Below are 25,111 nucleotides of genomic sequence, written 5' to 3'. Positions count from 1 at the left end.
GCTGGGGTGGATACATGGACAGAATTAACACATTTGACAGGAACCAGGCACAACGTTTGGACCTCGTTTATGGATTTGAACAAACCAACCGTGGGGCGCCTGGGTGGCTCAGTCGGTTGAGCGTCCGACTCTTGACCTCGCCTCAGGTCATGATCTCCCGGTTCGTGGGTTCCAGCCCCACATCGGGCTCTGTGCTCACACTGCAGAGCCTGCTTGGGATTCTGTCTCCCTCCCTCTCCGTCCCTTCCCTGCTTGCTCTCTATCTCTCTCTCAAATAAAAACTTGAAAGAAAGAAAGAAAGAAACCAACCGTAATAAAAAGAAAAAAACCTTAAGCTCATTGGGAAAATTTGAATACTGAGAGGATATTTCATACTATTATGGAATCGTGGTTAAGTTTTTTGGTGCGATAACAGTAATGATAGTTTTGTTTTAAGGGTCTTTATCTTTTAGAGATGTGTAAGAAGTATTTACTGGTGAAATGATATATCTGGGATGTATTTCAAAATAATTGCGGGGGAAAGGGTGATTAAAGGGTAGTGGGAGAGTGTAGCTGAAGTAAGACTGGCCACGTGTTGATAAATGTGGAAGCTGAGTGATGGGTATATGGGATTTTGTTATATTATTCCCTCTACTTTTATATGTATTTAGAAATGTCCATAAGAAAGTTTTTAAAAACCCTCACAGTACAGGAAAACAAAGGTGCCATTCACAGACCAAAAATGTGAAATGTGAAACATTTGAAAGCAGATGGGATCAGAAGAGAAGTCAGAAGACAGGAAACCACAGATTAAGTCATCAGAAGCGTTCTTGCCAAAGCAGCCTCGAGAAAAGGGGGTGGGGAAGTATGCCCTCCCAGAGTTATATAGTTTCAAAACTTACTGGCATGAGTTGGAACAATTAGGATGCTGTCTCTCCATTTGACCCTTCCCTGGCCCCTGCACCTGAAAAGAACTGCTGGTAGGAGAAGTCCAAGAATGTTCTCTAAAGAAACTAGCCCTAGGGGCACCTGGGTGGCTCAGTCGGTTAAGAGGCCGACTTTGGCTCAGGTCATGATCACGCAGTCCGTGAGTTCAAGCCCCGCGTTGGGCTCTGTGCTGACAGCTCAGAGCCTGGAGCCTGCTTCAGATTCTCTGTCTCCCTCTCTCTGACCCTCCCCCGTTCATGCTCTGTCTCTCTCTGTCTCAAAAATGAAATGAACGTTAAAAAAAATTTTTTTTAAATAAATAAAATAAAGAAACTGGCCCTAATGAGGTCAGGAAAAGCTGACAAAGTAAAATTGGCACTATGACAAGGACAGGGACTAGAAAGTGCACTTGCCTACTATTCTCTGCCCCCCACCTACCTACAAGGAAGGCCTCCCGCAGCTGCGACCTGGCCTCTTGAAGAGCTACAAAGTAAATCCCCTCCAGCTATCGATATCAATCAGAGCAATCCTTGTATTCATAAATACAAACTGAAAGCCAAGAGTTGCCAGATCCTTGAGGAAAAACCAACCCCCTCAATGGGAAAGTAAAATACAAAAAGTGAAATACCGAGGGAAGCAAAAAGAATATGAAAACAGGGAGGGGGGCAAAATGTAAGAGGCTCTTAAATATGGAGAACACACAGAGGGTTGCTGGAGGGGCTGTGGGAGGGCGGAGGGGCTAAATGGGAAGGGGCATGAAGGAATCTCCTCCTGGAATCATTGTGGCACTCTATGCCAACTAACCTGGATGTAAATTTAAAAAATAAATTAAAAAAACAAAGTGAAATACCAACAGATTGCAATGAAAAAGAAGCTACCAGGGATACAAAAAGGAGGCTTAGAAAATAAGCGAATGAACATTAATGACTAACCTAAATCTTTTAATGAACAGGCTGAATGATAAATCAAGCCTGAAAGACCACATTGGTGGGCTGGAAGTAAAATGAAGGAACCGCCCTAGAATACGAAGCAAAAAACAAGCAGAAAGTATTAAAAAGTTACCAAGGAAAAATCTAGAGGCTCCAGTGTCTAACTAATCCGGGTTCAGAAGTGGAGGATGGACAGCATGTCAGGGGAGAAATAATCGAAATTATTATTAAAATACGATTTGCTAAACACACTGATGGGGGTATGTCAAAGGGGACACAAGGAGCCAACAGAAAAAGCTCCCAATGGTCAAAACGGGAACAGTCAGAACAAAATAGTGTTGGATTACAGCCCAAAGCATAAAATAAACCTCCTTGAGTCCTTACTGATATAAATGATCTGAGTACAGGGGCGCCTGGGTGGCTCAGTCGGTTGAGCGGCCGACTTCGGCTCAGGTCATGATCTCGCGGTCCGTGAGTTCGAGCCCCGCGTCAGGCTCTGTGCTGACAGCTCCGAGCCTGGAGCCCGTTTCGGATTCTGTGTCTCCCTCTCTCTCTGACCCTCCCCCGTTCATGCTCTGTCTCTCTCTGTCTCAAAAATAAATGAACGTTAAAAAAAAAATTTAAAAAAAAAATAAAAATAAAAATAAATGATCTGAGTACATTAATAAATGGGGGAGAAAACCCTCACCTCCTGTGCAGAATATTAAATAATTTATGTAGCTATGCCACACTAAAGAGGGGTATCATCATTCCTCACTCCGTAAGTGTAGGGCTGCCTTTTGCACAGTGCTGCAATGGGGGCGCCTGGGTGGGGCCTGCTTAGGGTTCTCTCTCTCCCTCTCACTGCCCTCCCCCTCTCGTGTTCTCTCTCACTCTCTCTCTCTCAAAATAAATAAACTTAAGACAGTGGAGACACCCAACCAACAGCCAGGTGATCAGGGCCGACATCAGCAGTGGTAAGTCAGGTCAGTTTTTTCTTTTTCTTTTTTTAAGTTTATTTATTTTTTGAGAGAGAGAGAGAGAGAGAGAGACAGTGCCAGCTGGGGAGGGGCAGAGAGAGAGGGAAAGGAACCCAAGCAGGCTCCATGATGTCAGCGTAGAGCCCGATGCGGAGCTCCATCTCACGAACCATGAGATCGCGACCCGAGCCGAGATCAAGAGCGGGACACTTAACCGACGGAGCCACCCAGGCGCCCCGAAGTCATGCTGATAGTATGAAACCTTGATGTGATGGGATGGAAATGGCACTTCACCTCTATCATCTCCTTCCTCAAAGCCCAGAACTCCAGTCCAATCGTGAACACACATCAGAAGACGTTCGATACAGGAGCACTCGGCAATATACCTGACCACTACCCTTCAAAAACTGTCATCAAAAACAAGGTGAGTCTGAAAAGCTGTCACACCAAGAGGAGCTTAAGGAGACATGACAAAACTAAATGTCATGTGCTATATCCTGGATCAGATCCTGGAAAAAAAATACATAACCAAAAAGGGATATTAGGTACAAATGAAATGGGAATAAAGCATAGACTGCAGTGAATAATAAGGTGTCAGCATCGGTACATTAATTGTAACAAACGTACCACAGTCGTGGGGAAAACGGTGGTGGTCTGGGGGAGATACATGGGAACAAGGTACTAGCTGCTCAATTTTTCGGTGAATCTAAAACTATTCTAAAAAGTCAAGTCTATTTATTTTATTTTATTTTTTAAAAAATTTTAAAAATGTTTATTCATTTTTGAGACAGAGAGAGACAGTTCAGAGCATGAACAGGGGAGGGTCAGAGAGAGAGGGAGACACAGATTCCGAAACAGGCTCCAGGCTCTGAACCATCAGCACAGAGCCCGACGTGGGGCTTGAACTCATGGACCGTGAGATCATGACCTGAGCCGAAGTCGGACGCTTAACCGGCTGAGCCACCCAGGCGCCCCAAGTCAAGTCTATTTAAAAAGTACAATTTGCTTAAACAAAAGACACGAATCTTCCGAATGAAAGGACCTAGAGAATGCTGGTGTAAGGAGAGATAAACATTGTTCCCTTTTCACGATTCTGAATCCCTCCCTGTCTTATTTACTGAGTACTTATTTGGGGGCCCTCAATCTCACAGTCTAGGGAGTGAGTTTAAACCCCTCCTCCTGGCCTTGGTTTTTAAACGTTCCAGGTGTATCATCTCTGTAATGACAACACACAGCAAAAGGACACGGACATGGATTTTTACAGCTAATTCAGCTTTTTTAAACTCACATTTAGAGACACATTTACGAAATTTCCAAATTCTGAGGCAAAAGAAAAAAAAACCTACAAAGCTTTCAAAGAAAAGAAAAAGAAAAGGTGACTCAGAAAGGTTCCAAAGCCGACTAACATCATGCAACATCACACAGAATACAATGGAGCAGTGTCTTCAAAATTCTAAAAGTATTGTCAATCTTAAATTATATGAGAACAAAAGATATTTTAAGCGTACAAGAGCTCAGAAAGTTTGCCTCCCACACCTGTAGGAATTACTCAAGAGAATAGTTCAGCCAAAAATTTAGTAATCCAAGAAAGAATGCAGGAGATATAAGAAACAGTAGGTGCTGGGGCACCTGGATGGCTCAGTCGGTTGAGCATCTGACTTTGGTTCAGGTCATGATCCCCCAGTTCATGGGTTCGAGCCCCACGTCGGGCTCTGTGCGGACAGCTCAGAGCTTGGAGCCTGCTTTGGATTCTGTGCCTCCCTCTCTCTCTCCCAAAAATAAACGTTAAAAAAAATTTTTTTTTAAAAAGAAACACCAGGTGCTGAGTCTCAGATTGGGGTGGGGGTGGGACGATTTGAAGGAAAATGAAAAGGGGATTTATTAAATCTTGAGGCTTGGAGACTTCTCTACTGAACGGTGACATTTTAGAAACATTTCTTTCCTTTTCGGTGGTTCTAATCCCTCTGCTTGAATCTACGTGGCATGATATTTCTATAAAATCGCATTGTGAATTCTGTTCATTTTTCCTTTTGAAGTGTGATTACTGATATATTCGGGTTGACTTTTACCATCTTGTTTTATGCTTCCTGTTTACTTTGTTTCTTCTGTGCTTCTTTCTTCTTCCTCTCCTGCCTTCGGACTGCATTGCTGATTGGTGTGCTTAAAATGTGATTTGTTCACGACTCACAGCCATGCATTTAGGGATTGCTCTCAAAATTTCAATATGCCTGCCCACTCAACATGTGAGGTCAATCAATAGGTTCTGGAACAAGACAAGAACTTGACATTATTGGCCGTCCACCCCCAAGCAGACATTGACTGTTGTTTTACACGCGCAATGCTTCCTTAGATTTACCCACTGTAGTGAAGATTGTCAGTGTCTCGCCTAGACCCCTTTTCAAAAAAAAATTTTGATGTTTATTTACTTTTGAGAGAGAGAGAGAGTGGGAGAGGGGCAGAGAGAGAGAGGGAGACACCGAATCCGAAGCAGGCTCCAGGCTCTGAGCTGTCAGCGCAGGGCCCGACGCGGGGCTCGAACCCACAAACCGCGAGATCGTGACCTGAGCCGAAGTCGGACGCCCAACCGACCGAGCCGCCCAGGCGCCCCTCACCTAGACCCCTTTAATTGAGGCAGTATACGTATTGCCCAGCTGGCGTATTAACTGCTGATGGCTGCACCATTCTTGGGAGGATGGTTCTGAGGAAGACAGTGCATCCCAGGCTGGGAGGTTACCATCCCAACCCCTAAGGACAGGCTGTAACCAGTACCTGGCCTATATGGGGATACAAAAAGCCAGCTCTTGGAGCACCTGGGAGGCTCAGTCGGCTAAACATCTGACTCTCGATTTCGGCTCAGATCAGGATCTCACGGTGCATGAGATCGAGGCCCACATCGGGCTCTGCACGGACAGCACAGGGCCTGCTTGGGATTCTCTCTCTCTCCCTCTCCCTCTGCCCTTCCCCTGCATTGTAAATAGATAAACAGAAAATAACCAAAAGTTAAAAAAAAAAAAAAGCCAGCTCCCTTGCCACAACAGAGGACAAGTCTGTGGTGCCCGTATTAGTTTTCTATTGCTGCTATAACAAACGATCACACACATAGTGTCTGGAACAACACAAATTTATTCCCTTACAGGTGTGAAAGTAAAAAATCTAACATGGGTTTCGCTGAACTAAAATCAAGGTGTCAGCAGGGCCGTGTGTTCCTTGTTAGAGGCAGTAGGGGAGAATGTGTGTTCTTGCCTTGTCCAGCTTCAAGAGGCCGCCAGTATTCTTTGGCTCACGGCCCCCTTCCTCCCTCTTCAAAACCACAGCACAGCGCCAGTCTGATCATTCATTCACAGTCACATCTCTTTCTCTCTTTCTTTGCCTCCCTCCTCCTATCTTAAGGACTCTTGTGATTACATTGGGCCCAGGATACTCCAGAATAATCTCTTTGAGACTGGTGGATTAGCGACTCTGATCACATCTGTAACCTTCATTCCCCTTTGCCACATAACCTAACGTACTCACAGGTTCAGAGGATTAGGACGCGAATGTCTTTGGGAGGCCATTATTCTGCCAGCCACAGCACCCTTCGAGCTCCAGAGCTATTCGCAGGTTCAGGCTAAGGCTAGATTCCAGCTGGAGCCATACAAAGGGACTTATAGGAGGCTGTGTCCTTATTCAACAGTCAACATTATTTGTCGTAACAACGTAGAAAACTTTATAGAAATTTGATAAGTCGCTACCACAAGGATGTAAAAAGGAAGGTGTTATAGAACTAAATCCACATCTAGGACTTCTAGGAAGTCCAAGTCAAGTCATTTATCATAATACAAAGTCTAAGAAATGTGGTTGTAGTAAAAACCAAAACAAACAACCAATAGAGTGGACACCTTCTCTGGGGAAAGAAGCACCAAGTTGGAAAAGGGTAGATCAGAGACGTGCTCCTTGTTTTTTTTTTTTTTAATGTTTATTTATTTTTGAGACAGAGAGAGACAGAGCATGAGCAGGGGAGGGTCAGAGAGAGAGGGAGACACAGAATCTGAAATGGGCTCCAGGCTCTGAGCTGTCAGCACAGAGCCCGACGCAGGGCTCGAACTCACAGACCGTGAGATCATGACCTGAGCCGAAGTCGGCCGCTTAACCGACTGAGCCACCCAGGCGCCCCGTGCTCCTTGTTTTAGAAGGCTGATTTGTAGATAAACACTGTTTGACTTCTTAAACTATGCACAATATTTTGACGAAACAACTTAAAAAATTAACTCAGTAAGTGAGGCAAAGAAGTTCAAGAGAGTCCCTTAAACTAGCAAGAACCTAAAAAAAAAAAAAAAAAGAAAAGAGAAAGAAAAGAAGTAACCTATTAAATTCCTATTCCTAGTTCTAAAAAAACCTTTTGCTAACTATAAATTAACACGTACTCACCGTAAGGACTTAAGGTGATGTAGAAATGTTGAAAATACAACGTGAAAATCCTATATATACACCACCACTCTCAGAGATCGCCTCTATGAACATCCATGTGCATATTTATGCTCCCAGGTAGTTTTTCAAAGAAGTTGGGATCACACTGTTTGTGACCTGATTATATCACTAACATACGGATCTTGCCAGGTCAATTGATACAGCTCTACATTCCTCTTAGTAATTGCACAGAATTCTGTCATTTGAATGTACCATTAAAAGTAATGACAATTTAACAAAACTCAGGAGGCCAGACAGTAGGAGGGAAGAGATAAGTTCATTTTCCTCATCTTTAGTGACAAGGAGTTAGCTAATATTATTCAAGTTGGTAAATAAGGGTAGAAAAAGTATGATATTTAAAGTAATAAAGGCATCTACTGGAAGGACAAAATATATTAGCCACCAAAAAAACCAAAGTGCATATACACAAAATTCCTTAAGTTTCAGAGTGGGCATTCAATATATACTAGCCAAACTTGGACAATAAAAATAAGTATATAGTAAAAAGTATATCAAAAGGACTTTTAATAACGGTTGTCTCATAAAAGGGGATGAGGTTGGGCACTTATATCTGTCACCATAAATGTACCCACTATTTTAAAAAGATATTCATGATATGGAACGGAAAATAGCTGTTTATAAAACAGTACATAAACTACACTCAACTTTTATACAAAATACACACAATGTGTTCATGCACAGGTAGAAAAGACTCCAAAGGCTATGTACCAAAATATGGACAATAGTTATGTCTAAGTACATCATATTACAAACATTATATATATATATATATATATATATATGCACATGTATATATGTGCATGTATATATACATATACACATGTGTGCGCGTGTATGTGTATATATATATGTGTGTATATATATATATATATATATATATATATATACATATATATAATTTTTTTTTTTTTTTTAAGTAGCCTTCATGCCCCGTGCAGAGCCCAATGCTGGGCTTGAACTCACAATGTGAGCTGAGATCAAGAGTCGGACACTTAACTGACTGAGCCACCCAGGTGCCCCTCTATATATTCTTTATGCTGATGTAATTTTCTCTCATGAGCATATTTCATTTATATTGTATTTGAAATAAGAAAACACATTCAAAGTCGTCTTTTTGTGTGTGAGGGGGGTGGGGAGCATTGGAAGAAAATAAACTAAAAACCAGTCGAAATGTCCTTAAATATCTTCCAAAGCCTAGGCCACAAAATACCTATATCCCACACGCTCGAGTTTAAACAGATTTTGCAAATAGTCTTTATGCCCTCAAACATTTAAAAAAAAAAATCCCCATTTTACACAAAGGCAGGCTATAGGCTTTTCATTCTAGCTAAGCCCCACCAAGTCATTTGTGATGGAGCCTCTGATTTACTCGACTGCCACCCAGAAAAAGTTTCCTATGGATTAACACCAACCCTCTGGCACAGTAACGGGCTTTCCACACACTCAGTCGCCCATTCCCAACATTAAATGAATACCTCCCTTGAGCAAAGCATTACACAGCGTGCGTCAACAAGTTAGAGATGAACACAGAGGCCTGCCTCAAGTAGCCTACAACCTTATGGGGAGACGGTGCAGATATGAGGCAGAGAGTAAGGGGCACTAACACAGAAAGGACAGTATGGAGAGCCCGGATGGGATTTCACTTTGGTCTGTAAATGTTTTCAAACACATCAACAGATACTTGGAAAGGTAGGGGAGAGAATGAAGGGCCATCTTTTTTCAGGTTTCATTCATGGTTGGACTCTGAAAGTAGTTATCCTTACCTCTCCCTAAGTAGATAGCCCTATCCTTATTGGCCACTAATCATATGCCACGTTCTCCAATATTATTATAGAACTTCTATAGGGGAATATCTTAGTCTCTATTTGAAGGCAGGCATTTTTGTGCCCCCACTTTCCTAGTGTAGCATGCACAGAGCAGACATGGCAAATTTTCCAAAATGAACAAATTGAGCCAACTCTCAGAGCTCCCCACAGTAGGCTGCCTCATTGTATCAGGTGAAAACATCACACGGATATGGCACGCAGAAGTACAGCCAATATTCTACCTGATGTAGCAGATTTTCCCCTTTAATTCCACAGCAGTGGAAGGCTTGGCAAGGGCAAAAGAGAGAAAAGCTCAAGGACAAAACAAGTATTTATAAGCGAAATCACTTCATATTAAGAAAGGCTGGGGTGCCCGGGTGGTGCAGTTAAGCGTCAGGCTTTAAAAAAAATTTTTTTTAATGTTTATTTTGAGAGAGAGAGAGAGAGAGAGAGAGAGAGAGAGAGAGAGAGAACATAAGCAGGGGGAGGGGCAGAGAGAGAGGGAGACACAGAAGCCGAAGCAGGTTCCAGGCTCTGAGCTGTCAGGACAGAGCCCCACGACGTGAGGCTCGAACTCACGAATAAACGTTGGACTCTTGATCTCGGCTCGGGTCACGATCTCACGGTTCGTGAGATCGAGCCCGGCTGCGGGCCCTGTGCTGACAGCATGGAGCCTGCTTGGGATTCTCTCCCTCCCTCTCTCTGACTCTCCCCTACCTGTGCGTGCGTGTGCACGCACATCCTCTCTCTCGGAAGAAATACATAAACTTTCCAATCTGAAGCCCCCAATACAGGCTGCTCTGCTGTTTTTCCAATTCCAACATAGGGTTCTATGAACAAAAGAATTAATACAGAAAGCTCTTCTGGGCAAAGGAGCCTCTGACAGAGTGTGATCGGGCTCAGAGAAACAAGTCAACTCATCTAGTGCTCAACACGATGCTACCAAAACCTGAAAGTCTTAGCACTTACGTCTCAGATTAGATCAGAGAGAAAATTCTCTTTCAGTTCCGATTTCATAGTGACGCAGAAAATCAATGTTCTTCAAATAGTAAATTTACTTATTTAAAATAAGTAATTTAAAGTGATTTGTACCTCTTGGTGGAAGAAGGGGCCAAAATAATAATTAGGATTTTTAGAAATGATAAAGGAGGTTCACTCAAGGTTAATAAAATGAATCAGGGACCCAACTACATGCTCCCTCAAAACAATTAGCTCTGCCTGGGCCGCCAGGATAAATAAATTAATTGAAAAAGCTTATATACAAGACATTTTTAGAACTACAGACATTAAAAAAAAAAAAAAAAAAAAAAAAGGAGAAAGAGCTTCAGACATGACTATTTCCTTAGAAGAGCCTTCCTTGAAACTGTTTATTATAACTACTATAGAAGCAAAGTAAGAATCGCAGAAAACCACCACCTAAAAACTGGTATTAAATCTGTTTAATATCTTTAATAATTCTAGCACTTCTACATCCTTCCACGGAAGGGCTTTACAGTTTTTTCCGTTTACTGCAAACGTATCTTTAAAAAGAAAAAAGCCAAGCTTGATGTTGAAGCTGCGATACAGAGTTTTAATTACTGGCACTACACCACAAAGCAAAATGAGTACCATCTTACTTAAACGAAGTGAGGGCATTGCACTGGGGCATCTATCCGACACGTTGTTTTTTCTCGAGCGGTCTGCATCCAAGGCCGGTATTTTATAGGCTAATTTAAAAACAAATGCAAATTTTCAAAAAATAAACGAAAGCCATGTTTTGCTCAGGAATACTACCGTACGCATGCCATAGGGGTTGTTTTCACAGCCGATGCTGGTCTGCCAAACATCAATGGCCAAACACTAAGTCTTGAGTCTGGCAGTGTCCACCCAGTTGTTTCTTGCTGCCCTGGACAATCTGATGGCGTCTCGTGTTGACAGACCACCCGTGGCCACCGTTCTCTTCTTAAAGGTGACTCCGCTGTGCTAGAACATTCATCTCCTTAGGATGCAAGGCCTAGCAAAAAGCCTCCCACAAATCCGCTGGATATCACAATGTTCTGTTTGATAAATTCTGTTGCCTGAAACAGAAGTTTAAACAAAAAAAAGACTCTTAATTGTGCTACGACGTGGACGAACCTTGAAAACGCTGCGCTAAGTGCAACAGACGGAAAAGGCAAAACGTTGCGTGATTCCGCTTAACGTGAATACTGGAATTCATCATGACAGGAAGTAGGACAGAGGCTACCAAGGGCTGGGGAGAGGGGTTCATTGTGGGAATTATTGCTTAATGCTTAGAGTTTCTGTTTGGGACGATGAAAGAGTTCTACACGTGGATTGTGGTAATGTTTGCACAGAAGTGTGAATGTACTTAATGCTACTAGAATACATATACGTATATATATATATATTTCTTTAAGTAGGCTCCGTGCTGGGCGTGGAAACCAAAGCGGGACTTGAACTCGTGGCCTATATATATAGGTATATTAAAACGGTCAATTTTATATTACGTATCTTTTGCCACAATAAGAAAAAGAAAAAACATGACGCAAATTAAAAATTTAAAAAGCCACTCTTAACCACTGAATTTGGTGCCAAGTAACGTTTTCACGGCTGTTTTCCCCAATCCAATAAATATTTGGCAAAAACGCTTCTACACCTACTGCTGCGGGTGCCAACCACCACACAAGATGCCAGGACTGTCCATTACAATCTGAAGGAGCACAGAGTCCTGGCCAGACACAGTAAGCTTCTTGGCTACCGAGATAATAGGTATATCAGCAGCAAAAATCTCACAGGGAACAAGAAGCTATAGGGCAGACATAAATGAATGCAAGTTATTAGCACAGATTTAATAAATGCCCACAGCAGGCACAAAGATTTTTATTAACAGTCCACTTAGCCAGCAAGGAAAAAGGTACAAGGATCAAAAAAATATCACCCTGATAAAATGTTTAACCCAAATAAAACCAGGAAAGAGCAATAGACAAAGCCAGACTGTGGGATATTCTGCCTAGATGCTTCAAAAATGTCAGTGTCATGAAGGACGGGGGGGGGGGGGGGGGGGGAACCCCCACAGATAAGGGGACCGTTGAAGACCAAAGGAGACTTCAGAGACACGAAAACCAAATGCAATATGCAATTCTTGACTGGCGGAAAAATGTATAAAAGAGATTTTTGTGGAAAAATTTTAACATGGACTGCATACTAGGAAATATTACTTCATCCTGTTAAATAGGGTAATTGTAGAAGAGAACATCTATCTCTTAGAAGATATATGCTGAAGATTTGAGTGAAAAGTAATCATGTAGTAAATGATTATGCAAAAAAAAAAAAAAAGTGTGGGGCACCTGGGTGGCGCAGTCGGTTAAAGCATCCGACTTCAGCCAGGTCACGATCTCACGGTCCGTGAGTTCGAGCCCCGCGTCGGGCTCTGGGCTGATGGCTCGGAGCCTGGAGCCTGTTTCCGATTCTGTGTCTCCCTCTCTCTCTGTCCCTCCCCCGTTCATGCTCTGTCTCTCTCTGTCCCAAAAATAAAATAAAAACGTTGAAAAAAAAAAAAAAAGTGTAAATCACACATACACACTCACAGAGCTAAAGCAAATGTCGTAAAACGATTTGGTAAATAGGTGAAGGGTATGTGTCCTTCAACAAGGGGTATTTGAAAAGTCCTTCAACTCTTCAACTGGTCTGAAAGTTTTCAAAATAAAAAGTTGGAGGTATTAAGAGACCAGAACAAAAACGAAGGCAAGGAGTATTCAATTCAATTCTAAACAGACTAGAAGACGACAGAATACACATAAAAACATTAATAAAACTATTACTAAAATACACACACTTTCAAAATATCCCACCTCGTGAAAAAAAAAAACCAGGTAGTTTTAGTTGTACCACACCTTGCCTACACATGTACACATTTGTAAAACCGGAGGAAAACTTCTGGAAGAGTCATGTTATCAGTTTTTATATGCAGATCAAAGTAGGTAGGAGATGGGCAGGAAAAACTATGTTAACTACTACAAAAACAAAAAGAGATTGATTTTTTTTTTTTTTTCCAGTCACCTCTACATCCAACGTGGGGCTGGAACTCATGTCCCGGACGATCAAGAGCCACATGCTCCTCCAACTGAACCAGCGAGGCGCCCTAATGATGACTGACTGAAATGGTGGCTTGATCCCAACAGTTTTACCTAACACTCCAAACATGACCAAAAACACCAACTTTTTAAAAGGCAATCACCAGTCGCATCTTCTGCTAAGCGAAACCCGTAAAAGAAAAAAAAAAAAAAAAAGGAGCCAAAAATGTACATCATCTTACTTCTTCGATTATATTGTTGATTTCAGGTGCTGCCTTGTTTGCTCGTTTCTTAATCTGTCTTTTCGCTTTGTTTACATCTTTTTCAACTCTCTTCCAGTCAATCTGCACATAGCCACTGTGACTGGCAATCTGCAAAAATATAATCAAAACGGTTAATTGTAAACCAACCAGGCTGTTGACAAATCTCTTACACAGGAATATATGGACATTTAGATTTCAAGAAATCTATGAGGCTTATAGGTAAGATATCACAATTTACTCATTTAATAAACACTGAGTGCCTACCCTGTGCCAAGCATTGTAACTATAGCCAAGAAGAAGAGAGACATAAGTAAGTCCCCACGCTCAAAGAGCTCTGGGTCCACAAGGGAAAAAAGATATTGAGCATAATTAATTATTTAGATGTGATGAACACTACGTTAAGAAACATATACTACATGATGGGAAAAGATTCCACAATCTTTTTATTGTGGAATAAACTATATTATAACTGTACTATAATTCTATCATAACTTTTAGAATTTGAGAATTAGCTAAAAAGACACAGAAACTATCTAAATTATACAGCTAATAAAACAGTACCTTTTAATTAAATAGATGTTTAGTTATAAGGGATCAGAAGCCAATCAGTTATTAGGTCACTAAAGAAATCTAAAGTAGCTTGATAAAGGGTCTTTACTAACTCTGACTAAGAATACTTTCTGGTAATCGCTTTTGAAAGCGGAATACAAAAGAAATATGCTCTATACAGGTTTCATGCCATAATTCCTTTTAATAAAACCATAGCTAAATGCATATTAACTATAAGAAAACCCCAAATGTGGTACTACGGAGACACTACAAATAATCTGAACCTTAACATAGTGTGTAAGCCAGTACCATAAATTAGTCTCTTCAAATAATAAAATCAAAATATATTGGGGCGCCTGGGTGGCTCAGTCGGTTGAGCGTCCGACTTCAGCTCAGGTCACGATCTCGCGGTCCGTGAGTTCGAGCCCCGTGTCGGGCTCTGGGCTGATGGCTCAGAGCCTGGAGCCTATTTCCGATTCTGTGTCTCCCTCTCTCTCTCTCTGCCCCTCCCCCGTTCATGCTCTGTCTCTCTCTGTCTCAAAAATAAATAAAACATTAAAAAAAAATTTTTTTTAAATAAAAAAATATAAAGAATCACAAGAGCAGTAAACAATTAAGCCAGGTATACCATTATAAATCACTTCTATCAAGCTTATGCTTTCTTTGTAATCTTGTAAGGCATCACTTGACTTTGAACCATAAATAAAATATTTCAAATAACAAAAGTATGTGATTGTATATAAGTAGATTGCATGGGAATCTTAAGTTCCATTTTCACTGTGAATGACTCCATAGAAGAATTTCTTCATCTGCATTTCTTCCTGTATCGATTCACCTATTATCACTTCAAACTCCAGCCTCAGCAAAAGAGTGGTGATCAAATCAAATGGCAAGTGCGAGCTTTTCCTGGCAGCACCTGACACAGCAATTTGGGTCACAGGCAAGGAGGTGATGGTGAGCCCTAGGGACCCTCCCGTACATAGCAACTATAAACCCTGGTTAAAATACAAGCGCTCCAGAATTAGCAAAAGCAAGCAGACCTCAAAGGGAGTTGAAACTTGCAGGAAAGCAACAATGTAAGGTCAGTTGCCCATTTTTCTGGTTTTATCCTGAGGGCAGGATGCACGTGCAGGGTGGCTAAACCTTTAACAGAAAACATGCCACCTTTCTGGCCCAAAGAACCAGATGACAGAGTCTACGACAATAACAACTGCCAGAAATGAGAGTGCTAGATAAGGGGAGTCCCAAATTCGACGTGTACACTCTACCCAAGTCCCGAACCACACATTCATAAGGCAGAGCCGTGCAATCTGGCCAAGGCTAACAGGACTGAATGGAGATTTGAGCTGCTACCCACCTCAGGTGAAACAGTCTGCCATTTGAGTCCAACCAAGTCAACTTTCTGCCAAAAGCGAAATATCAATACTCTTCAGAGGAATAAAACAGAATCCAGAGTTTCCAGAGCATAACATTCCCAATACCCAGGATAAACTCCAAACTTTCTTGATATAGGATAAAATAAGAAAATATGGCCTAGTCTCAAAAGAAAATTAACAGATGCCAACCTTAAGGTGAACCAGATACTTGAATTATCAGGACTTTAAACCAGCTATTAGAATGATGCTCAATGAGGTAAAGGAAACTGTGCTTGTAATCAATGAAAAGATAAGGAATCTCACCAGAGATACAGAAAATCTAAAAAGAGCCAAATGAAAATTCTAGAATTGGAAACTACAATATCTGAACTAAATTTATTGGCAAGGCTTGATGGCGGAAAAGTAGATGACAAAACAAAGAGTCAGTGTACGTGAAGCTAGATCACTAGAAATTCCACAATTTGAAAGACTGAATAAGGAAATGAACAAACGCTAGGACATTATCAAAAAGCCTAATATGCACATAATCACGGTCATAATCTCTCCCTATCTCTCTCTGTCCCTCCCTGCTCTACTCTCTCTCTCTCCCCCCTCTCAAAAGTAAATAAACATTTAAAAAAGAAAGAAAGAAAAGAAAAGAAAAGAAAAGAAAAGAAAAGAAAAGAATGGTCAAAACCTTCCCAAACATGGTTAAACACATAAATTTACAGATTCAGGCTCAGTGACCTCCAGGTAATGATCTAACACAATTATGAAATAACAATACTCAGATGATGCATGGGTTGGAGGGGGGGCACAGAGGAACATAAAGCAGGCAAGTGTGTGAGACTGGGGGGAGGGGAACGGTGGGCAAGGAAAGTTCAATAAATGATAAATTCTCATATTCTATAACAGGAAGCCACTAGTCAATACCTCAAACTGAAAGATCAAGAAATATTCAATTAACTTGTTTAGGAAAAAGGAAATAAGTACCTTAAGCATCGGCTAAGAGTTCAAGGAGTTGCCTCAAGGGAGGGAAAAATGGGGAAGGTAGGTAGTGAGGGAGGTAGGGAATTACTCTAACCTATAATGAGTCTTGTACGTGTATTTGACCCTTTCAATTAGGGGCACATAAACAACTACAAAAAAATAAAAACTAAGTTTAAAAGATCTGCATACCACTGTCTATTTTAAGATGGCACTGTGATAAATAACTGGAGAACACTGAACACTGAGCTACTAGAAAAGCTTTAAGTTCTAAGTCAACAAATTTCTTTTTCTTAAGGTTTCTTTCTTTTTGAGAGAGAGCTTGTGTGTGCACGAGGGAGGGGTGGGGTGGGGTGCCGAGGATCTAAAGTGTGCTCCATGCTGAGAGCAGCCAGCCCGACGTGGGGCTCGAACTCACGAACCATGAGATCATGACCTGAGCCCAAGTCGGACGCTCAACTGACTGAGCCACTCAGGTGCCCCTAAATATAAGTAAAGGTAATGGAAACATGAAAGCAGGCCTGAAGAACAATGGGCAATTAGGCTAAAAGTCATGTGTTACTCTGATTTCCTCTTTCAGTTTCTTCCTACTGAGCTTTCAAGGTGAGTCATATTTGTGGGAAAAGCTGGTTTGATGCAGACAGGTCCCACAGTCTTCCGCTTAGTGACTTCAAAGACTATGTCGATTAGGCACAGAGCCGTAGAAGGCAGCAATGGCAACATGTGAACCTGAAGGGAGTCTATTGAGGGGACTGAAACAGACTTCTGAAAAACTGACAGAGTGGACTGACATGTATTAATTCTCTTTATTCTGTGAACATTTTAGGAAAACTCTGCTTCAATTCGGTACCCTTTTCCCTTACACAGAAAAGACAACTGAGTTTTCAAAATAGCTGTCGAGTTAAATGTGTCTTGATTCTATATAAACACAAGTCAAAATCAGCTTAAGTACAATTGTCTTCTGTACCGAGGCTGGCATATTCATCCAAAGGCCTAAGTTTCGATATTAACCATATTCCTTTTTACCTCTTACCACAATAGGCAAGTACTCCTAATAATGCCACTGATAGAAAGAAAATATATTTTTTTAAAAGCTGTTTAGAAAAATAACACACACACACGCGTACATAGCTGTTTAGTAAACAACTCAAAATCTATGCTTAACACATACGAATTCAGTCCCTTTGCACTTCAGGCAATGACACTGGTTATTACATGATCAATGGCTTTGGTACTGAAGTCAGATGTTGGTTGCCATGAACATCTATCATTTTAAAAATCTGGTACGACAGTCCTCTATATCTTTAAAATTATTGCTAACATTCATTCCCAGAGATTTTCAGTTTTGGGATTTACTATATTTGATCTTCAGGGAATGGTATTTTTGGAAAAATATATGCCAAACAGACATGAATGCCAGACAATATCCTGATAAACATCCTCTAACTGCAAGGCATTTTTAAACCTTATGCTTAGAGGAACATGAACAAAAACTAAAATTTCAAATCCCCCTGCCTCAGAAATAGGATTACGGATGATTTTTTAAACCCTATTTTCCACTTTCTAGATTATTATGGTTTCCCAGTTTTAAAAAACAAGATAGAAATTGCTAACAGCAATTTCCTCTGGGAAGGAAAATTGCATGGCTGGAAAATGGGGAAAAGAAAGAGACCTTCTAAATTTTATCTGTCTGATTTTTAAATATACGTTTAAAACAGTCAAGATGAGGTTATATTATGGATGAAATGTTTATTTTGTTTCAAGGGAAATCTGGTACGTCATAAAAAAAAATGAGGCACCTCGAACTTTGATAGTTGTCTTTTTAACTGGGATCTCTTTAGCTGGGATCAAACCATGGTTACGGAATGCAGACGTATTTAAATTGGTGTTTTTCATGACAGATGTCAGCTTTCAAAACTCATTTTAGTTCTTCCATAAACTGGTACCTAAAAGAAAAACCCCTCCACCCTCTATTAAAATGGACAGGAATGAAATGGCTGACCTTGACTTTCGCAGTCCCCGAGGGCTACATATGTAAGCAGAGGCAAAGACTGAGGCTTAGACATACCTGAAGAAGAAGAAAGCCACCGCCTACAGCGGTCGCTGCAAGCTTTCCAACCTTCTGGAACAAAAATCCCGCACACCTTGAATGAAAGAAATGACAAAAGATGAGAACAACCAGTGAGGTACTAAACTCTCTCCCTCTTCTCTTTTTCATTGCTTTCCTAATAAAATCTTAATGTCTTTCCATTTCTTTTGATCATATCCCTTACCGGCTCAGAACCCCTCAGTGTTTCCCTCGTTATATAGGCAAGTCAATAGTGCACAATCTAGCACGCCTGGCTGGCTCAGTCGGTAGAGCACGCGACCCCTGATCTCAGGGTCGTGAGTTCGAGCCCCACGTTGGGCCTAGAGCTTACTTAAAAAGAAAAAAGTGTACGATCTAAATTGTGATATGCTTCAAAATCAGGGATGGAGAGAAGAGGAGGGGAATTTAGAGGAAAAAAGATTGGCTACTGAAACAATGTTGAGTGCCCAAGGGCCTCATTGTGCTCTCCCTTCTACATTTGTAGAATTTGAAATTCCCCATAAGAAAAGTGATTTTGTTTGTTTGTTTGTTATAATGCAGTCAAGACATTCCATACACTTGGCCAACCCCCACTCTACCCAACCCTTCTGCGCCAATACCATTAGTTTCCAAACAGGTTATCACCATTGCTCAAGCTATTCATCTCCCTGCTTCTAGGGGTTTCTGCCTAGCTCTGCTCATCTAAAGCTTTTCCACCCTTTAAGGTCCCACTTAAGTTCCACCTTCAGGACTACAGTTAAGCCCATATTTCTCACAGCTGCTTAACTTTTTTTAAAATGCTTACTTATTTTTTAGAGAGAGAGAGAAAGAGAGACAGAGTGCGAGAAGGGGAGGAGCAGAGAGGGAGACACAGAATCCAAAGCCGGCGCCAGGCTCTGAGCTGCCAGCACAGAGCCCCATGTGGGGCGTGACCTCACAAACCATGAGATCATGACCTGAGCCGAAGTCGGACGCTTAACCGACTGAGCCACCCAGGAGCCCCTCTCATGGCTTCTTTACCTCCATCTATACCGATGTCTATCCATCTCTAGATTAAACCTATTTTGTCCCGTCTATCCTGTAAGAATGTCAGTCCATACTTCTTTTCTGATTAATTCTCCCCTGTGGTGAGCTCATATTCCCTCAGTATTCCAGATCCATACTGTTGTAAAAGAAGCCCAGATTTCTAATTCTAGCCTTCTGAACTGGGTTGAAGAGCGCCCTCTCCCCCCAAGCCCGAGTTCACGTCCTTTCCAGAATCTCAGAACGTGACCTTCTTTGGATTAAGGGTCACTGAGGATGTAATTCGTTAGGATGAGGCCACGCTGCAATACAGTGGGTCCAAAATGCAGTATGACTTGATCCAACATGTCACAGAGACACGCAGAGGGAACACAGCCATGTGATGGTGCAGCCAGAGATGGGAGTGCTATGTCTACAAGCCCAGGAATGCCGGGGGCGGCTGGCAACCAGCAACAGCTAGGAGAGAAGCTAGGAGATTTTTCCCTCTGAGCCTCCAAGAAGGAACCGACTCAGCTCACACCTTTCAGACTTCCAGCCTCCAGACCTGTGAAAGAATACATTTCTTGGATTTCTAAGTCCCGGTACTTTGATACAATAGCTCTAGGAAACTAACATGCCGTCATAAATGGACATTTTACATTTCCAGGGGCTTCTCTGGCACACAGAACCACATATTCGAACGTCCCAAGGCAAAAATCCTCTCTCCAACCAAATCCACTGTTGCTAAGGTTCCCCATCTGTAAGCGACAGCGCCGTTCTCTAGGTTTCCCCCCTCGTGGTCATCTCAGACTCTGGCTTCTTCATCACCTTCGGGGGGCCAGCTGATTGCCATTTCTATATACTCTATCTCCAGATCATTTGACTGTCTTCCTTCCATTCTCAAGGACATCACTGCCTTGCTTCCAGACCACACTAAGCGTGGGCCCTCTGGCTAGTTTTCACACCTCCCATCTCTCCTAGCAGACACCCACCCTGGTATTTCTTCTTATCATCCAAAACCTCTACCTGCCTACACTTGCATGTAATCTCCTTAGCCTCCCAGGCCACGTCCTGAACTGGTCTGAAACGTGAACTGCTTAGATTAATGCTTATTAACCATTCCTCCTTCATGCATGCCACAATAGTACGGCAGTTCTACACCTTAAGAAGAATCGCCAAAATGTACTATGCTGGATCCAAAGTCATTGCAACAAACCACCTGTGTAATATTAGAGTCCTACGAAACAGCTCCTGGGCCAACACTGCCTATAATCCAGACATACGTATTACTACGAAGACCGTGCCCCTCAGTAGGGGAGTTAGCAACACAGGCTCTGATAAAGGAGCAGAGGAGGCAAGCAGCAGCCAAGTCACAACTGCGTCCCAGGGACCGTGTCCCACAAGCACGTCTACCCTTTGCTAGATGGCATGAGCCACTAAAATAAAGCTACTAACTCCCCCTGCTCTGTCTCTAGGATATCCAAGCAAACTTCTGCCAATTATGGGGCTTCTCACCGAGTCTGGCCTACGAGGAGAAAGCACACAATGATGTGATAATTCTATCGCTCCATTATTTTTTAGTCTCCTTTAAGACGGGGCTTTAGGCCCATCCTCACATGAACCAATCACCCAAGGGCACCACACGGTGAGCTCAGCTGAGCAGAGGACCAGACTCTCCATTATCAGGGGTCGAGGTCCAAACCATCTGCGGAGAATCAATTGAATAAACCAGGGCCCTGACCAGGCATCTCTCTCCTAATTGCAGGTCTTTTCGTTAGCAGCATTAATAAGTACACATGAATAAATACTGCAACTCTGCACCATGGAATCTTCACCATGCAGGTTTCTACCATGAAACGGCATTTACAAAACGGCACAAAGAAATGTAATACTTATCAAGTTTAAATAGGGAAATTTTTAATGTAAGATAAACTTAACTTAGAATCGAAGAAAACAATGATTACTCACAAACTAAGCATCCCCCGCCAACTACAAAAATTGTCTACGGTCGTGAACATTTTCAAAATAAAGGGTCATACTTGTTTGACCCTTGTCATCTGGCTAATCTTTTATTCCAAGACGAATAAACTTGATCTATAGTAGCAATTATGTAAGCATGAAGTCTAGAACATTCACTGGGTAGTTAGGTTAATGCTTATTAACTGCTCCTCCTTAATGCATTCCACAATATTATTACTGAGTAAGCAATCAGTCCTGTAATTCCAGCAAAGACCAGGTTTAATTCCAACTCTTCTTCAAAGTATTATAATAATCCAAATTAGCCCAGTGAACATCCACAGAACCATCGGTATCATAATCAATAATTTGCACTGAGAATTTTCCAGGCTGACAGTCCTGGAGACCAGTCCCACTGCGGGAGTCCTCACAGGTTTTTCCAGTTGTTAGCCTTGAACAAGTCAAAATTATTTACATGTAATTAACCCTCCTATGTTTCTTCCGTTTTAGCCACTGTCCCTGAATCCGATGCACTCTACATCTGCTACATCTGCTACATCTGAGGAGGTGGAAAAGTACATAAAGGATCAAAGGGCGGGACAGGAGGGAACAGCGGCACAAGTGGTGGGCATGGGGGAGCAGATCACCAAAACCACACACTGAGGCTCCTGAGTGTGTCCATCACACCCATCACATCACAGAGAAAAGCCTCAAGGCTGCGCTCTTCCGGGATTAGCAGTGTAAAGCCACTGAACGTGCACAGTAACTGGCCTGTTTACAAAAGGGCAGCAGTGCGGCTGCCCACGAAACTTAATGAAAAAGATGTTGTTCTCACCAGCCAGTCACCCCACCCATTACAATCTGGGTGGCCACTGAGTACTTTTCAACCATAGGTCCGGAACTGTGGCCAAACACTCGATTCCACCAATGGTGTCTTCTTGCATAGTCAGTTAAATCCAACACTTCGTAAGACTCGTCATCGCTTTCATACTCTTCAAAATACAAAATGGGAAAGAAAGAAATTTAGAGGCGACCAAAAGTCAGAAACGTCCCGTAGCTTTTTTTTTTTTTTTTTTTTTAGCTGTTATAACTCACTGCCAGGTTTGGCCGGCAGCTAAAAATGCCCAGATGGAAACATTAGTTTGTTACATCCAATCCCTTTCCAAAGAGCCTGGCATCTCCTTTCCAAAGGCCCAGGGACCGGCCTAGGGGCCCGAACCGGAGCCACGTCGGAGTTACACAGAAGTGAGGGGTCGCCCCCCTCCCGCCCCCACCAATGGCAGTAAGGTCAGGTCAGAGTTTCACAGCATGAAGGGTCACCCCCAAATCTCAGTAGGGTCAGGACCAGAGCTAGATCCAGTTTCATCAGTGGGAGGAATGGTGGTGGGGGTGGGGGTGGGGGTGGGGGGCAGGGGGGTCCTCCCCTGGCCGAACCGGTTAGGGGCCCAGCAGGATGAAATCACTTCAGTCAAGGCCAAAGCAGCACGTTTGAAGATGGACATGAAGGACCAGAGGTGAAGGTAGGGCAGGAGGCGGGGCTGTGTTAGGGACAGGGGTCGCTCTCCGCTGTGAGGGGAGGGAGTCTAGTTCAACAAGGGTGCCTCCAAAAACCAGAGCCCCAGGAGCCCTGGGGCAGGGGCAAGAAGAGGCGCCCCCGGGAGCAAGGTCGAGAGCTGTGAGCCGCGTCTTAAGCTACTACTCCGGGCCCCGGCCGCTCACCTTGGGGAGGGGGGTTCCGGGTCGCCATGATACCGCCGGCGGCCAGCTCTGAAGGTGGTCCCCACCCGCCCGCCTGCCTCTCCCCACTACTTTAAGAGACGTTCTAGGCCCAGGTGAAAGTCTATGGTCCCTTTTTTCCTCCTCCCCCTCCGGGCGCGTTGTCCGGTCCCCGCCCCTCCTCTCAGCGCTGGGTCTTCCGCGCAAGCGCAAGGCTCAGCGGTGGGTGGGTTGAGGGAGGGAGGCTAGCCGCCGCGCGAGGGCTTGTGGGAGTTGTAGTGCGTTGCCCGTCGCAACCCTGGCTTCCCACCCCACCCCCACCCCTCCTAGAATTTCAGTAACTAAATTCCGGGGTCTTGTTTTAAAGAGCCCCAGGGCTGGAGGAGAGGCGGCCTCGCAGGACGGCGTAAAGCGCCGTCCAGCTTGGCGTTCTCAACACTGCACGAGAATGCGAGCGCCTGAGAAAAAAAAAGGCTTTTAAAAGGAGATAAGAGAAACCCTGTTTCAAACCCCACTTTTGTGAGGAGGCAAGGGCACATCAACAGATGGAAAATTTTTCTAACGTGCTGCTGCTGGGAACTGGAACCTGTTTATCCGCTCCCTGTCCACATGTTTCCTGCCAGGAACCCAAGGGAAGTAGAGGAAGGGCCTAGGGATTGACCTGACACGATATTCAAGAGGACATAGTTTTACAGCATCATTTTTATTGCTTAAATCTGAGAGAGGAAGGAGGTCAAGCTCTTCCCCCAGGAGCCCCACCAGATTCAGTAGAATGAAACACCGTGTTGATTACCAAGCAGCTAACTCAGGTTCACATAAACCAGTCCCTAAACTTGTTTTGAATTTGCATTGCACCTGCTGTACAAATAAAAAAAAAAAAAAAAAAAAAAAGCCCTCCTCTTATTCGCTTTAATGGGAAAGCAAGGAATTCTGGGTATAGGTCGTGTAGGAGCCCGGGGCCGACTGCCCCCAAATATACTGCAATGGCATATCGACTATTTTGAATTGAAGCTCCCCGGATAACAACGGTGAAAGGATGCTCAGACCTTCCACTGTCCCCCTGAAAACAGGAAACAAATCTCCCATGTGAAAACTACCTTCCCTGTACTGAGAACTAAAAAGACATACTTATCACCAGAGATAGGAACTTTAAAACCGAGAAAGCTGTAGAAACAAACCTTATTTTTCCCCCCCTAATCTACTAGCTCAGCCTGAATTCTGCTTAGAATTCGTTACTAACTAAAGCTCCCAAATATCTATTTTCCTTATCCTGTCAATTCCTCATGAAATTATTGTCTTTGTCTAAAATGTATCAAAACTGCCTACCTTGGTCATTTCTTGAGGGTCTCAATTCCGTTATTGGACCTCTGTGCACACGTAATAAAACTGTTTGGGTTTTTTCCCTCCTGTTCACCTGTCTCATAGGAATTTAATTCTTAAACCAGCTGGAAGCAGCCTAGGGGGAAAGAAGGAAATTTCTCCCTCCCATACGGTTGCATTACTTAAAATATTGACTTGCATAATTGCACTTAGCTTTTCAAACCCTGGTGCTTTATTTTTTCTTTAAAGGAAAATGAGCCCTTTTTTTTTTTAAAGTTCATTTATTTATTTTGAGAAAGAGAGAGGAGGGCAGGAAGGGCAGAGAGAGAAGGAGAGAGAGAGAATCCCAAGCAGGCTCCGCACTGACAGGGGCTCGAACTCACAAACCATAAGATCTTAAAATGAAGATGCCTAACCGACTGAGCCACCCAGGTGTCCCCAAATCCTGGTGCTTTAAATGCAAAGGTTGGTTCTCTAAAGTTCCTCAGCCTGTGGCCCCCCAAATTCAATTGTAAGACTGGCTGAAGATGTTAGCCTTCAAAGACAGTTACTTTGTGGAAGATTCCACTTTTCCAAAACAAAACACCTTTAAGGCTTTCTTTCTTCAGAGGTCCTCTCTGAAATATTTTTCCAAAAGTTAACACATCCGAGTTCATACCTCCTTCCCTCCCTTGCTCCCTTTCTGTAGCCCAATCTCTCCTAATGAGGTGCTAACAAATGGAGACATAGCAAATGAGAGGCCCCTGAAAGAAGAGAATGGAGAGAAGAGAAAGGAAA

The 25,111-nt window shown here is 42.8% G+C and overlaps 1 protein-coding gene and 1 non-coding gene across 2 annotated transcripts; one reads left to right on the top strand and one right to left on the bottom strand.

Annotated features, from left to right (window-relative positions):
- Window positions 1-10,490: 10,490 nt before the first annotated feature.
- On the bottom strand, window positions 10,491-23,203 carry FUNDC1 (FUN14 domain containing 1). The gene is made up of 5 exons (XM_081794167.1): window positions 23,018-23,203; window positions 22,134-22,290; window positions 18,341-18,416; window positions 13,361-13,489; window positions 10,491-11,123 (listed from the first exon to the last, which is right to left on the bottom strand). Exons 1-5 carry the CDS (start codon window positions 23,043-23,045, stop codon window positions 11,046-11,048), a joined length of 468 nt encoding a protein of 155 aa, XP_081650293.1. The 5' UTR covers window positions 23,046-23,203; the 3' UTR covers window positions 10,491-11,045.
- TRNAR-CCU (transfer RNA arginine (anticodon CCU)) lies at window positions 18,610-18,682 on the top strand. The gene has a single exon. It is a non-coding gene; the product is annotated as a tRNA-Arg (tRNA).
- Window positions 23,204-25,111: the final 1,908 nt, after the last annotated feature.

This window comes from Panthera onca, chromosome X, assembly GCF_046562875.1.
Source record: "Panthera onca isolate mPanOnc1 chromosome X, mPanOnc1 haplotype 2, whole genome shotgun sequence".
Lineage (NCBI taxonomy): Eukaryota > Metazoa > Chordata > Mammalia > Carnivora > Felidae > Panthera > Panthera onca.
The sequence above is the reverse complement of the archived record's forward strand: the minus strand, read 5'-3'. Positions and strand labels throughout refer to the sequence as shown.